The sequence below is a fragment of the Melanotaenia boesemani genome, chromosome 22 (assembly GCF_017639745.1).
Source record: "Melanotaenia boesemani isolate fMelBoe1 chromosome 22, fMelBoe1.pri, whole genome shotgun sequence".
Lineage (NCBI taxonomy): Eukaryota > Metazoa > Chordata > Actinopteri > Atheriniformes > Melanotaeniidae > Melanotaenia > Melanotaenia boesemani.
Window position 1 is genome coordinate 23,134,667 of NC_055703.1, and position 16,715 is coordinate 23,151,381.

At 38.5% G+C, this 16,715-nt stretch overlaps 1 protein-coding gene and 1 long non-coding RNA gene across 4 annotated transcripts in view; one reads left to right on the plus strand and one right to left on the minus strand.

Annotated features, from left to right (window-relative positions):
• Window positions 1–16,190, plus strand: part of tbc1d32 (TBC1 domain family, member 32) — an 85,193-nt gene extending 69,003 nt beyond the window's left edge. For all 3 annotated transcript variants that reach the window (XM_041976503.1, XM_041976505.1, XM_041976504.1), the window contains exons 33-35: window positions 860–1,048; window positions 12,812–12,927; window positions 14,411–16,190. In XM_041976503.1, coding sequence (XP_041832437.1) covers window positions 860–1,048; window positions 12,812–12,927; window positions 14,411–14,432 — 327 coding nt within the window. In that variant the 3' untranslated portion in view covers window positions 14,433–16,190. The remainder of the gene's footprint in view (window positions 1–859; window positions 1,049–12,811; window positions 12,928–14,410) is intronic.
• Window positions 2,743–16,715, minus strand: part of LOC121634086 — a 122,519-nt gene continuing 108,546 nt past the window's right edge. Inside the window, exon 5 of the long non-coding RNA XR_006009172.1 lies at window positions 2,743–3,493. This is a non-coding gene — a long non-coding RNA (uncharacterized LOC121634086). The remainder of the gene's footprint in view (window positions 3,494–16,715) is intronic.

Sequence of the window (16,715 nt, forward strand, 5' to 3'; positions counted from 1 at the left end):
GATTTTATTCTGTAGTTGTCAGTAGCAGTAAGTGTTTCAGGTATGAGCATGAATGGTTTGACATTTTGTGGTTTTGTCCTAGCGCAAATTGACAAATCTGTAAAACTAAACATATATTTACATGAGCATCAATCCTTCTTGCTGTCTGCAGTTTCTTTTTGTGATGCCTTTCAAAAGAGACTGAAATATGCCTGCACATATACACTTCCTGGCCAAAAAAGTCACCACTGTGCATAAATATGCATTGCAAGTAATAGCCAAAAATAGAAACATCAACACATCTATGTCTACATGTAAAAAACCTGAGCGGATAAGGATAAAAACAGCCTCACAGTGATGTTTTCCATAAGGTCTTTTAGTAAGACAACTTTAGAAAGAACAGCCAAGAAAAATCCCAGGAGAAGAGTCAGAAATTCTATGCAGATACAAGAGAAGCCCGAACAAAGAAAAGCTTTCCAAAAAGACTTCACAGAAGTACAGAGATAACATTTTAGACACCTCAGAATTAGGATTTTGTATTCTGCAATTGAGCCCTTTGGTAATTCCTATCCAACATAAAGGTGATGAATATGTGCAAATTAAGAATTCACATAGGCTGCAGATGTATGTCTGTCACCACTTTGACTCTGACGAAACAGATTAGACAAAATAAACTGTGCTCTAAAAACCTATTTTAGACACACAAAAAATTGTATCAATCACAAAAATCTGTGGCTGTGTTTATTATGACGTTTACGTGGCTTCATTAATCTTTTTTGTAATGGCTGTTAAAGGCTAAACTTACTCCTGTTGGCTTTTATAACTGATATTTATCAATATAATCCTGAAAACTAACATTTTTCTTTTTATTAAATTACAGATGTGCGTCCACTGGCTGACTCAGTGTTTCTGGAACTATCTGGATTGGACAGAAATCTGCCACTACATTTGCACCTGTGTGGTGATGGGTCCTGACTACCAGATCTACCTGTGTGTAGCCATATTCAAACACCTGCAGCCAGACATCCTGCAGTGCACACAGTCCCAGGAGCTGCAGGTTTTCCTCAAGGTCAGCTGTCTCAGTACTTTAATTTTACTCACAGAACTTTCCAATATTAAAGAATTAGATTAATGTGGCTTTTTGTAGCTGAGAGTTTAAACATATTTAAACATTTCAACATAAATCAGTGCTGTCAAATCCAAAATATTTCTGAAGGTATTGAACATGTAGCCACAAACAGATGGGAAATGAAAGCAGCTAGCTACCTTGTCAGGTTTTAGCTGAATGTTACGCATCTTAAGCCACATCTGCTGACAAAGTTTGCTGAAATGAAAAGTCAGTTTGTGAGAGACTTCTTGCTGAGATTAACTGGCCAGCAACAAACTATGTGGTGAATTTAGCAGCTAGTCTTTCAGGCGATTGTGTGTAGTTGCTTTTTTCTTCTGCCTGTATGTAGTTTTTCATTCGTTTGGTCATAGTTTTGATAGATGTTGGATTGATATTAATGTTCACGCTGCTCTGCCCAGTGTAACTTATCCTCTCATAAGTTACACTGGGCATCTCATGTGGCAAATCTGGTAACATCTGCTGCTTGAAACAGTTTTTTCACATTCTACAAAAATGTTCATGTGTGAAAACTGACTTAAAATAAGCATGTTAGCATACTAATATTTTCCAAATAACTGTCAAGGTGTGGTGTTGAGGAAAGACCCAAATACAGGATTACCAGGAGGCATGTAGATACGTTTTTATTACAAAACAACAAAAGGCACTGTAGGAAAAACAACAAGGATTTGGATATTAACAAGGAACCGACTGGAACAGAAATCCACCCTCAAGATATGGCTGTCAAAAGTCCAAACAAACCCAGGTAGGAGGAGGGGTTCATAGAAGGGATCAGACAAAAACAACACAATCCCTTCACTGTTTACTGGGACCACAAAAACAAATTTCTTCATGTAAGTACAAACTGGAATGACAAATTAAGTTCTTTGAGCACCCAAAAGGGATCAGTCCAAAGGGTGGTCTAGAAGATGAGGGAACAGAAGGAAGCGTTCTGAGGGCAGTTCAGAGGACGGACAGACAGCAGGAAAGTCTAGAGCAGGGATCCCCAACTACAGCCTGGCAGACAGGAGGGTCCAGTCCTGCCCACTGTCCTGCAGACTTTCAGTGTCTCCCTGCTGCAGCACACCTGACTCAAATTAATGGCTCATTAGTAGACTTGTGCAGAGCTTGTCAGATCTATTCAATGTCAGTGAGGTGAGCTGCAGCAGGGAGACATCTTATGCCTGCAGGATAGTGGGCCTTGAGGACCTGGGCTGGGGATCCCTGGTCTAGAGGACTGGCAGACGAGTTCAGATGGTCATCTAGAGCAGTGGTTCTCAACCTATTTACCTTGGGGACCCAATTCATGCAAATACGTGCTTGGTTTTATGCTTTCAAAAACAAGATTCTCACCATAAATAATTTATTCTGTCTTTCGATAAAGTCAAAGTTAAATTAACAACACATAGCCTTACTTTTTTTGTCCCCCCTAAAATAGGGACATTGTGTGGACATTAATTACAATGGTTCTAAATGTTTAAAGCTTGGGGGACCCCAGGTTGGGAACCACTGGTCTAGAGCACTGGTTCCCAACCTGGGGTCCGGGACCCCAAAAGAGCACAGGGGGTCCCTGAGGCTTTGAACATTAGAGCCATTGTGATTAATGTTCACAAACTGTCCCTATTTTAATGAATAAAATTAAGGCTGTATGTATTTAACTTTGGCTTTATCAAAGGACAGGACTCAACCAGAATACATTATTTATGGTGAGAATCTCCCTTTAGAAAGCCTAAAAACCAGCAAGGTTTCAGCACAGGGTGAAGCAAGGGGTCCATGGCATTTTAATATATGCATGAAGGGCTTCCCTGAGGAAAAAAGGTTGGGAATCATGGGTCTAGAGGACAGGTAGGGGGGAGGAACCAATCCGGACAACACTCAAGGCGGCAGGGCCCTGCACAGGAACAGAAACTAGAGGAGGGCTTGGTATGGGCCTTGGCAGCAGGGACCTGATGAAGGTGGTGGCTGATGTTCCGAAGACTGAATTGCTGAAAGCCATGGCTTTGACCTGGCAGAGGAGGCTAAGACTGTGGAGCTAGAAACAGTGTAAGAGAAGGTCTGTATGAACCTGCCTCCTCCTCCAGTGTCTATCTTTTCTGGCAGGTGTCTTGGTTGACCCCCTGGGATGCTGAATGTGGGGCATCCAACTGTACCGCCCCATAAACTGTCATAGCCAGGCTGGAGCCTTACCAGTAGATTCAAGCAGAACTGGGGCCTTGCTCGCTCCTGGAATCTCTTTGGAGTGGCTGCAGATCAGGTTCCAGGTGTATCTGCCAGGTTTTGGCAGTATCCCAGTGACAAACTTCTGACCTTCTGATAATTTCTTCCACTGGGTCCATTGTTGGCCAAATCCTACTGTCAGTGTGCATGGTGGAGGAAGGACAAGTGCAGGATGAGGCAAGGGGATATGCTCTGCAAAATAAAACAGGAAAAAAAAGACAACACAAACTCAATGATGATCAAAAACTAAGGAACAGACCACAACAGAAATCTAATAAGAACTAAATCAGAGCCCAAAGACCAGGGCTCTTCAACTACGGTTGTTAAGGGCCACTGTCCTGCAGCTTTAGAAGCCCCCGCTTCAACACAAGTCATTATGTAGAACTTAAATAGTTGGATCTATTTAATTTTAATCAAGTGTTATCTAAAACCTGCCAGACACTGGCCCTTCACAACAGATGCAGGAGAGCCCTCCCATAGACCATGACACTAATCACAATTACAAATGTGATGGAGGTTTATATTAATATCAACAGAAGTTTGAAGATAAACATTCATTTACTGGATGGAGCTGCATCAGATCCTAGCGGTCCTAGGTTGATCATATTTCTATTAGAACATTTACAAAGTTTTTCAACGTCCAACAGTGACCTCTTCCTCCTGTCCTGAGCAGCCTATCGTCCTACACGCATTTATGTTTTGACTGTGTTTACCCACAATGCACTTTGCTTTGTAGTCCACTTTCTATATTTTGTCCACGCCTGCATTTGTAGGCAGACCTAGTCTGCTTCTTTGATCTGAATCAGAGTTAGTTTGTGCATTCACAGTTCTGCAAATGGACTAGGATTTGAATCAAAACAACTGGTGTGAATGCCAGGGGTGGGCCGATTTACTAATCGATGCAACCCGTGCCAATTCCAATTTGTAAATGGTCAAAATAGATTATTTTTCATAATAATTAAATGACAGGAACACAGCCGCATGCTGCCCGGACATATTGAGGGGACGGACCGGTCCATCCCCCTAAAGTGTCCGGGCAGCAAACAACAAAGACACAAGAGGGCAGCAGCTAGCCTTTTAGCCACTGCTACAGAGCGTGAGATTTACTCTTCGGGTTCCAAAGCTAGCAAGTGAAAACATTTAGGTTTTTTATGGACATGAGAACAGAAAAGGCCTGGACAAGACTTACTTTATATACGAGTTGTTTAAAACCAAAATCAAATGCAATAGCAATACTACAAACATACGGCACCACCTCATGTGTTCCCAACACAGCTAGGTATGCGGTTTCAATAGATGGGCTACAATGATATTAAATATTTTATTTACATGTTCAGTCTAACCCCGTTTGAGAGAAGGCTCTGTATGCTAATAAGTCAATGCTACATGTTTAAACAACATTACTGCCTCAAAGTTAAGGTTAATTTTGTTTGCTCAGTGAGATGCCTGGTTCATGTTTGTCAACCAAATAATTTAAGTCAACATGCAACTCCAACATATTTGGACCACATCAATATCATTATTAATATTTGGCAACTCTTTTCTTTTAAAGATCTCTAGTTTGATTTATTCCAACAGGTGGGAAAACCCCCCAGTTAGTTTGTGACCAAATTATTACTAACACAGTCAAGATTAAAAGAAGATGTTTTAAAGTTGATAAAAGCAGTGCTTCGCATGTTGCTGCTTGCAGGGACAAAAAGTAGTTCATTTAATGAGAGTCATATTTTCTTGGTATCAGTATTGAGTTTGAAATTCTAGCATAACAACCCTAGTCAGAGCAAAGTTTAGTTTAACGCTGGTTTTTTTTTTTTCTTTTTGGTTGAAGTGTTCATCGCCTTCTTTCAGAGCAGCAGTTTCACCATGAAAGTATGATTCACACTCTCTCCTCCCAACTGTTGTTTAGATCTGTCTGTTTCTTGAACTCTGAAAAGCATTAATTTAAGCTTTTCTCTGAGCTGCTGCAACTCAGTGATTACAGAGGCAGGAAACTAATGAACTCGATCTTAACAGCACAGGGAACTCCTGGTCTTTTCCAGAGGTAGTTTTCACAACAGCCTGTCTGACTCTGTTAAACCATCTCTAAGATAATGTGTTTCAAGAAGGAAATCACTAAGTATGAAATTCCACATTGGAGCAACCAGAATACTGTTAACATTAATAAAGAATTACCACATTGAATCTACTCATCAATATCGTTCAGACAATTCAATCCTATAAAACTTTAAGCCCAAAGAAAAATCTTCTTCACTTTCCTCCCACAATTTGCCTTTGTATCATCTACAAAGAGCTGGGTGTCAAATTCAGATATTCTAACAGGTCTAAAAGGTAAAAAGTCAGTAGGATGAATTTAAAGCTGTGAAGCTGCTTCCTTCTAAACACAGAAGGAAGAATATGTGATAAATATCAGCATCAGGTGAACAGACAGAAAGCAGGATGAGAATCTCACAGCTTCTAGGTGGTGAGGAGAGAGAAATATTCACAATATGCACAATAACTTCAATCCATGCACCTTCAGTGTTTCATTATCCAGATTTCTGGCCTATAAATTCTCTAACTTTGCATTCTTAGCTTGACTGTTTAGCTTCACCCCTTGCGCCTGCACCCTCCAGCTGGGAGTTAAGGGGTTAACATCCAGTTTTACTGGTCAGATCTTTAAATGTAACTATAAACATGTGTGGTATCCACAGAAAGTCCAGAATCTCAGCTAACAGCTCAGTAAAACCATTTCTATGACAACCAAACACAGTTAAGACAAACAATTAAAAGACCAGGTACACAAAGCCCCAAAAAATATGTAACACAAATTATGGCTCCCTTGTCCACCTCACGGCATGAACAAGGACAAACGGCTCCTCTACTGAAAGCTCACATCTCACAGATTCCACAGCTGTAAGTTTCATCTCACTATGACCAAGATTCACCGAACCAGAGGCAAAAGAAGGCCCCATTCATGCTTCACATTTGTAAAAAATAGTCATAAAATGTCTTACCTTTGCTGTCTTGCCTCAAAACCACCAGGATAAAAAACACATGTAGTTAAAAAATGCCCATTAAGAAATGTTAGTTCTTTTTCTATTTAACTGCCAGACAGAAAATGTCTCTTCATTTTAATAAACCCACTCTCTCTGGATTACATCAGACATACCACTGCAGCAGGACCAGACATGGAGGAAGAAGCACTGGACTGTAAGCCTCAGCGTAAATATGAGTGTTGAGACAGTTTTACCAGAATGAGAAGAAGCTAAGGATTAGATTTAGCCTCCTACTTTCATGCATTCTGCAGAATAAACAAAACATAAAAACAAGGCTTCAGTGAAAGCTGACGTTTCATTTAAATAATTTCTGCTGCCCTTGAGAATTAAATAAATGTCTAAAGTAATGGTCTTTTCAAGAGATGCTTCCATAGACCAAAGCAAGGTTGGCATTAACATGAAGCATTCATCTCAGTCTGTCCGATATCTCTGCTGTTTACGTGTTCTAATGAGGTCTAGCATCAGAAGTTGCTGCAAAAACCTGGCTCTGAGACAGAGTGTTTGTAGGTGAGAAACTTGCACGACGTGTCCTGAGCTGAAGTGTAAAAGGCTTTTACCTCTGATGGTCTTATCTTTCCTGTTTCTGGCTTCGAGTATTTACTCAGACAGATACACCATTACAACATTACCACACTCGCTCTGTTATGTTGGGGGTCTATCTATATTCCATCTAAATTAAAGTTTGAAAAGGCAAATGACTTGTTACAATCACTCCGAGGCCAGCTGGAGTTCAGCTGCAGTGAAGCTGAACAAGGACAGAAAGGGAGGGAGGTTATGTATCTGCCACTAACTCAGATCCTGCATGAAGCCATGTTTTATTTTTATTCCTCACTTCAATGTGATGATATAGATTTCCTACCAGGTGACATAATTTTGTCACATCAGTTTATCTTTGCAACAACAGCCCACAAGTTCTGGGTTTATCTTCATCACATGCCCTCAAATGTCTGGCCAGACAAAGATTTAAAAAAAGCTATTTGATTTACTTCTATTAGAAGCGCTGCGATAAACCTACAAATATGAACAAATTGCAGATTTTCTCTGTTGACCAATAGCAAACTGTCAAGGAAATGCTGATGTGAGATAATGTTGTTTTTCTGTGTTGCACAGTTGACTTTCATTTAATCTCCTCAAAGTGAAAACTGATCACACACAAACAAAACAGCAGAACTTGGCAGCTTTAAGATGACTCTGTGATGCCATTTCATCTCATCTGCTAAAAGAGCCAGCAGGACATAAACAGCAGAGGAGGAAAAAGTTGGAAAAACTCTGAAGCTAACCAACGAGAACGTTAGCTTGCCACACTGTAGTGTGACTGCTGCAAAACAGATCCTGTTCAAGGAGAATTTAAAGTTCTGGCAACTTTTCTCATCAATGATTTGATTGTACATATTTTTTGGCCACTATTATCCAATAAACCTTGAAAGGATTAAATAATTTACCTGACCCTTTAAAGAACATTCAGTGAAAAACACGAATATTTTCATTTAACATTTAGACTTTCTAAACAAAAAGTGCACGTGGCAGAAGCTGTCTGCAACGTCTGCAGCAGAGAAACGTGGCATCTTTCAGCCATCTGTTGTTAAACAGGTGAATGAACTTAAAACCATAATCACACTATATATATATATATATAATTTGCTTGTTTTTATTTTTTTAAGTACAAGCTATTTAAAACATGGCAATTTAACAGTAGAATCAGTCAGCTTAAGGACTAAAGAACGCATTATAAAGCAATTTTTATAATCTAAATTAACTTTTTAAAAGCAGCTTAATAAAGCAAATGTAAGAAGGGATACACAGAGAAACTGCTGGTGTCTCAAGTCAGAACAACAGACAAGAACATGGGCATTTAAAGCAGGGGTGTCAAACTCTGGTCCTTGAGGGTCGCTTTCCTTCAGGTTATTGTTGTTTCCCTGCGCCAACACACCTGATTCAAATCAAATGGACCCAGCAGTTTTTTGTCAACGTCTTCACAAAGACCCACTGATCTCAGTCGGGTGTGTTGGAGCACAAATAACAAAAACCTGCAGGATAGCCGCCCTCAAGGACAGGAGTTTGACACCTGTGGTTTAAAGGTTGACTGGGGCGAAGACCCTCTATTACTCAGGTCACATCTAGTTATATGTAAAGTTGCATGTATAAAATACTGTTACATGTAGTTCAGGTACTAAGCTCACCATATCTATACAGCTGCGGCTGAAACTGAAATAAACTGCATGGGTAAAAATGTTGGCTTGAGAAATTAGTTTTAAATACAATGAAAATGTATCTGCAGGTTTTTAGGCATGAAAGTAAAACTGCATGTGCAAATAAATAGTAGTAAGATGCTCTGTGTTACTGTGGTGACTGGTCCTTTAGTTGTATTTATGTGGTCTTGCCATCTGTCTTGCTCTGCCCTAACAGTTCATTCAGCTCCTTCCCTCATCATCCTCCTTTTTGTCTGTACCCCAAATCAAAAATGAATCATTAATTTATATAATTTGGAATATTATTTCAGTATTCTGCTCAGTTATGTTAAATACTTTTAATGAACTGCAGTAAATAAGTGAAACAGGAGCTGCTTTGGCATCATATCCATCTCATCTGGTTCTCCGTATTCCTTCCCTCCGTTTCTCACAGCACAGAGCTCACGTTAGCTTGCATTGCTAATGAAGCTGCATTGTTTCATACTGCAGATTAATTTAGGGAAAACATGTTACTGTACCTGCTATTGTTATTGTAGATGATCCCAGACTGCTGAATTGTTATTAATATGTAAGATTTTACTGAAGCACATTGATCAATACTGGGGTACATGAGCTAGTAAAAAAGATCTTCTGTCACTGATGGATGAAATGTTTCAAAATTTTCATTGCAAGGTTTCCATCCAGCTGTTTGGATGTAAACACTGCACTGCAAATGCACAGAAAAGGAAAAATAACTAATGATGCAAGTCCAAAAATGGATGAATCTATCAACCTGCTTTCAAGAGTCACTAACCACCATATTTCTTTTAAGTAACTATATTTTATTTCTGCCTTAATATCCTAATTAATTACCTTCTTTGTAATTTTCAGACCGCCACTGAACGTTAACTTCACTCATTTATCATTGATGACAAGCTTAAGAAATCATTAAACTCTTTGGTAATTAATACATTAACTGGCCAAGCCAATGATCTCGTAAATGCTAATGGTTAACATACTACAAAGATTATGCGGGATGTTAAACAGCTCTTGTCACCTGTTCAGGATGACAACATTTAACTGAAAAAAGGGCTGAATGTTTGCAGAAAAGCTTTATTTTCTGTTGGACTTGAGTCAGAAACTCGTGTCCTTGTAACGTCTGGCTTTACCTTCCTTAATTCTCCTGTAGACAAAAAGAGAACTCGTCTGATTTTCTCTGCTTATCTACGGTTTTCTTTTGTGGTTTTAACTTTGTCAGCATGTTGTCTGCAGGAATACCTCAACAAGCCAAAAAATATTTACTGAAGTTAATCCTCACGACCAAAACATCACTAGCATGGATATTCAGTCTCTGACACTCAAAATCTTCACAATGCAGTCTTGTGTCTTTTTAATTCAGTAAGTCATCTCGACTGCATAAATCCACACTAATAAAAATATGGATTTAATAACGTGTCTGACATTTATTTGAATGGATAACAAGATCAATCTAAAGGGCCCCGAGCTGCAGGTCACTGAAATAAATACGATTTCTCAGCGATTGCTGCTCTTTCACAACATATATTTCAAGATTGCTAACTCTACTATGCTGCTAAGAGACTTCATAAATTATGACGAAGCCACTTCCTATCATTTGAAACCTTAAATATAGATTAATATCATATCAGAAGCAGCCAAAGAACAAGTGACAAAAAATTTATGGCTGTAGTGCATGGCTAAAAATGCTAAAGAAATAACTATTTTTAAATATAGATGTAACAACATATACAGATTTTAGCATTTTTTTCATTTTGATGGAATAATTGCTTTGAATTTCCACAACATAATGACACTAAAATCAGTAAACCAGTAATTCTTTTTTTTTATCTGTTTCTTGTCATTAGGTTGGAAACTATGGACTTTTAAAAAAACAAAACATCATTTTCCACAAATATCTACATCCCTTAGAAGAAAGTCTGTCTATCCTCTTTTTGAAAAAGTTTAGTTTTTCTTTAACACATAAAAATAGAAATCAAAATGTGGTTCCTATAGTAGATATTTATCAAAACTTTAAGTTGTCTTTTATCAAAAGGTCTCGTAACATTTGCAGCTCTAAAGGAGTTTTTTTTAGCTGGCTGAGGGAAAAATGTCTCTTTGGATTGGAAAGGCTGCAGACCCCTGCACTAAACACAAACAGATTTAGCAGCAGTTTTCTCTTTAAACAGCAACAGATAAAATATATATATTTATAAAATCAAATATTTATGACAAAGAAGGATGAAATGTTCAGGATTTACTAACTAAAAGGTAAAAAGTCAGCAGGACGAATTTAAACACAGAAGGAAGAATATGTGATGAATATGATCAGGTGAACAGACAGAAAGCAGGATTAGAATTTCACAGCTTCTAGGTGGTGAGGCGAGAGAAATATTCACAATATGCACAATAACTTCTATCCATGCACCTTCACTGCTTCATTATCCAGATTTCTGGCTTATAAATTCTCTAACTTTGCATTCTTAGCTTGACTATTTAGCTTCACCTCTTGCGCCTGCACCCTCCTGTACTGGGAGTTAAGGGGTTAACATCCGGTTTCACAAGTCAGGTTAGGAACTATGAACATGTGTGGTATCCACAGAAAGTCCAGAATCTCAGCTAACAGCTCAGTAAAACCATTTCTATCACCACCAAACAGTTAAGAAAACAAACAAAATACCAGGCACACAAAGTTCATAAAAACATGTAAACTATGGCGCCCTGTGCCCACCCGACGGCGTGAACACAGACAAACGACTCCTCTACTGAAAGCTCACATTTCACAGATTCCACAACTGTAAGTTTCATCTCACTATGACCAAGATTCACCGCATCAGGCAAAAGAAGGCCCCATTCATGCTTCACGTTTGTAAAAAATAGTCATAAAATGTCTTACCTTTACCTTGCCTCAAAACTTATATCCACCAGGATAAAACCAGATGTAGCTACAAACAAACATAAAGAAAATAAAAACTCAGAACTCAGCTTCTATGTGTTTTGGGAGCAGTTTCCCATCCAAAAATAACAATTTTCTGTAGAAAATTTCTGTACAAAGAGAAATGTTGGTTCTTATTCTTCTTAAGTGCCAGACTTAAGATTTTAATAAATTTGCTCTCTCCTGATTACATCAGACGCACCGCTGCATGAAAAGAATAAATACTTAAAAATTCTGTATTATATATATATTTAAAAGGTGGACCAAAAATAGCAAAAGAAAAAAAACTGTCTTGAAATTTTAAGGGTCGATGTGAAAAAAAAAAAATTGCTGTACTAGAAGAAGTAGCAAGTAATTCAGCTTTATACACAAGGCCTTGGACTGGATAATGACAGAAGGTGGAGTCATAGCGATGCCGTGTTGCGGTTTGCAGTTTTCATCAGGATGCTAGCCAGTAAAGTCACAAAAAGTCGTCCACACCAGCTTGTTATTCCCTCTCAAGTATTTGCATTCCCAGTGACACCAGGTGCTGCCTTGACAAAACAGAAATGAGTGCAGCTAAAATTAAAATCCTGACTGAACTAAATATGCCTAATAAATGTTTTTTTTTTTTGTTTTGTCACATTTTATTGAGTATCCTATTAGATGTTAAAATGCATCCTGGTATACGTGTTTCTGGGTGGAGGACATGGCAGCAAACCACTTCAGTTTTTCTAATAAGCAAGGGAACCTCATTACCTGAACAATAAATAGGCGTGTTGTTTACTGGCACAGTGCAGATCTACAGATTTAATTTGATTTCCATTTGACTTTGAAAGAGATTGAATGTATCTTAATGAAAAGGTTGAATCTAGTAATTCACACCCACATTATAACAAAGTAAATGATGAGAAAGAAAGTCACCCTCTGCCTCCACACCTGAACAGTGTGTCTGCATAATTTTATACTCGTGTCTTTGCAGCTGTTGCAACTTTTTGCTAAAACTAATTATGTGTGGATAATTGCAAGACAGCGTGAAAAACAATCTGCTCTTTTAAAGGTTCTCTGGAAACTTTCGATTGCCCTATTTGGGCTTTAAAGTAGGAAACCAAGGCTATATGACGAGATTGTCTCATGTTCACTCAATCACGACTCCTTATATAACACTCAATATACTCCATAATGAGCAGTTAATTGGAACTTTGAACACTTTTCCATCCATAAAATATATAAAGTAATTTCACACTGAGGGATCAGACACTTAATATAGCACAAAGTCAATATAATAAAGCATCAATTGATGTCTCCGATAAATTTTGATGTCTTTTGAACCACCTCTATAATATCAAACGTTAACCACAAGTCTCTTTTTCGTCTTCAGGAGGAGCCGATTCGTGGCTTCAAGTTCAGCAACTACCTGGAGTATATGTTGGGATTGGAGCACAGCTACAGGACCACCGTTCTGACTGACATGGAGAGTATCAGAAACCCTGTGGAGTAAGAATTTCTTGAAGCTTTTAATGAGAAAGGTTCAACAAAAGGCACGCAATGACTTTTAATCAGCTTGAACTTTACAATTTGGTTCATATGCATTTGTCTTCTACACGGTACAGTAATGCAATATATATCCAAGTACTCTGCAAGTACTCACTGCAATGTAGATGAGACAAAATAGTGCCTCCATATTCACCACAACACAACTAGAACCCCCAAATCCTGACGCTGTACTTCAGGCTGACTCTGTGCAAAGCGATATTCTTTCTTCTTCCACCAACCTGCTGCTGAAAATGGTCGTCAACAAATTAGCCAGTTACTACCATTTGAGTTGTAACTGAAAACTTAAAATGAACACTTTTTCAATGGCTTTACAGATTATAGAAACAATCTGACATCTTGTAAAGTCACCGGTTAATATCTGGATAAACTTGATGTGAATACTGTGTGTGATGATCTTTAATAGCTGTTGGCAGGAAAATTTCTACTTCAAACACTTGAGTGTCTGTTATTGTGGTTCATATTTATTTTTCTTACAATGTTAATATAAAATGATCAAAACTATTCATATTTTGTATAAAAGATGTCTGGGCTTATTAAAAAGAATGATCACATCAAATTTGCAGATGTTTCTCTTTGTCACAGTTTGGTTTTTTAATTTTAAGTGTCTGCAACCGTAGACGTTAGAACGAGAAAAATTGAGGATCTAATAAATAAATTTAAATCAGGCTATGAACTGAAAAATAGTCAAACCTGGTAAAACTGATGGATAGAAGATGGTTCAGATAAACTAGTTTGAACACTGCATTCATCAAGTTTACTTTGCCGAACTACATCATTCAGCATTTTCAACCTTTCTGCTGCACAACTACTGTTTATATAAACAAAGCACGCCTCTGGAAATGGCCATAAATGTAGAGTCATCTGAGGTTGTTATGAGTTGTAACATGAGAATACATGAGAGGTGCCAAGCTGTAACTTAATCATATTCAGTTAAATTAACTTGGTCAATAAAATCAGTCAATGCCGTCTTTAAAGATGCACAAGACACCTTTCCGACCTTAAAACTTCACATTCAGGACTCGTCTGATGGCACAGTGACGTCTGTTATGTGCATTTCTGGAGCAGCTTTCCGAGGCTGAGAAACCGCATGGCGTTGCAGTCCAGTTTCATTTTATGCACCGCGTCACACGCTAGCAAGCAGTTAACACACCGGCCATTTTGAACACACATAATGGCTGATTCAGCTTGAAGACATTGGAGGAATAGAGTAAATCCAGCATGGTGCACTATGATGCGTTCAATGTCACTTTCTAGTTCACTGGCTGGTCTGTTTGCTTTTAAACTGGAAGCCAACTGGACCAGGGTTTACTAGCAAGTGAACAGAAACCCCGGATTTTCAGGCCAACCAGAGTTGGCTGCTTTGGTCTGCATCTAAATGCGAATGAGCGTTCACATTACTCCAAATCTTCTGTACTATCCACAGAATCGGACCAGGTTTCATCTAAAGTGGGCCGGACAGCACCCGTGTGAATGCGCCCTAAGAATCCTGTTGTCCCACGCCTACCTACAAGCAAGGATGGGAACTTTCCTAATATAATAACTGATGGAAAAATCTTGTATGGATGATATTGGGACTCTCTGTAAGGGACACAGCTAGTCAGAAAATGATGTGACTAGAACTGTTGTTAGAAGACTCTGTGTTACATTAATGTGCTTCTGGGAGTGATTACATGGACCTTATTACCCTCCTGCTGGGTTGGGTGAACGTAAAACCTCACTCTAGGGGTCCGGCACAGGGGCTGACAGATAACAGTGATGGTGATGGGGCATGTAGAGATGCTCCTAAGCAAATTGGGCAGTTCAACATGTCTGTTGACCGGTGTACAACAAGTCTACTGACTATGAGCTCCTGCAAATTGCAGTAAAACAGCTGTGTCTTCTCACTGTCTGGGTGTTTTCCTAACAATAACTTTTTTTTAAATATATGACTAATGTTTTACTAATTGTTATAAAATAAAAATAAAAGTTTTATGTTGGATTTTTGTGTTAACATTATTTTTACTGCTGTTCTTCAGAGTATTAGACAAACATTATAAACAAAGAATGCACAAAATCTGGCAGTATACTTGCAAATCAAATCATAAGTCAGCATACTGAGACAAGTCTTTGTTAGCCACCCTACACTTGATTGTAAAGTGCTATATAAATAAAGTGGAGTTGGAGTTGATTGGTCAGATTTGATTCTCGGCTCCCCAGTGTTGCATCACGGTACAGAAAAAAAATGTAAAGCAGCTGAATGAATGTAATTTAATGACTTAACTGTTACATGCCAGCAGTTATTTCTCAACACTGGCTACAACACAAATGTCAGGACAGAACAGATAGCATCACACAGCCTCTCCTCTTGTGTATTTATGCAGGTTGTTGCATGAAAAATTCATGAGGACTGTTTCATCATTGTGATAAACCCTCATTACTAACCACAGTCTTATCTGTTGTCCTTCTACAGAATTACAAAGACCTGAATAATAAACAAATTCATCAGATCCATCATTTCACTCACATGTTGACTGGGCGGGAGGTAGCTAGCTTGGAAGTGGTCAAAAGTTTACCTCATAAAAGATGACACTTCTTACAGAGCACGTACAAGTAAAGATGCTGAAGATTGGTGGGGAACTTTAATGCCACAATCATTAATTTATTGGTCATTTGGGGACTGTAATGTACAGCAACCACAGGATCACAAACCATGTTTCATATTTTAACCTTGTGTGGCTATGAACACTAGCTCAGGAAGCCAATAAAATTATGTGCAGGAATAACAGGAACTGCAGAATAGTGTTAGTTATGTATCATGTATCATGGTCTACTGTTAGTGCAGTGAAAGACCTTTAAAGTTCTCCTCTAATATAAAGAAGAGCCAGATCAGTCAACACTTCACTGAAGGATTTCTGGCTTTCTAGTAGAGCATCTCTTATGGTCACCAAAGGATGAGGTCGTGCAGCCATCTATCCCACACAGGAAACTCAGAGAACTAATACTTACTGCTATCTGGGTGGGGCTTTACAGTTCATTTGCATGAGAAAACCAATGAAAACGATAGGGCATGCAACAAGTCGAGAACAAAATGATGCAGTATCACAATCGTAGGTGTGCACTATGGGGGTACCACAAGGCTCAGTTCTGGAACCACTACTGTTCAGTCTTTACATCAGTGACCTCCCATTGGTGTGTGATGTTGATGTATGCTGATGACACCGTCATCCACACACATGGGAAGGACCCAGAGCAAGTGGCAGGCAAGCTATCACAAGTGAAATGATTAAAAGACAACAATGTTCTTCTGAAGCAGGCAAAATTGTTAGCTCTATCCCAATGTAACTGTTTTAGATGAGTTCAAATACATCGGCATTAATTTAGATTCTAAGCTCAGCTTAAAAAACCATATTAAAAGGTTTGTCTTTAAAATACAATTTGTCTAATTTACGATGTATTAGAAACAATAGAAATCCACATGAATACAATTATTCTGTCTCATTTATCATTTGGCCTATCATGTTGGTCATTAAGAGCTGGAAACCATTAAACAGCTGGAATCGTTCAACAGGCACCGAAGATTCTGGACAGGAAAACACGACAATATCATCACTGTCAAATACTCTCCAAAGCAGTATGTTTAACCTACAAAGCTACATTAAAAAAACACAAATTTATGTTTACAAGACAATTGATAATCTAAAAGTTTAATAAATTACCATCTGAATTGATGAGCAAAATAACACGATCAA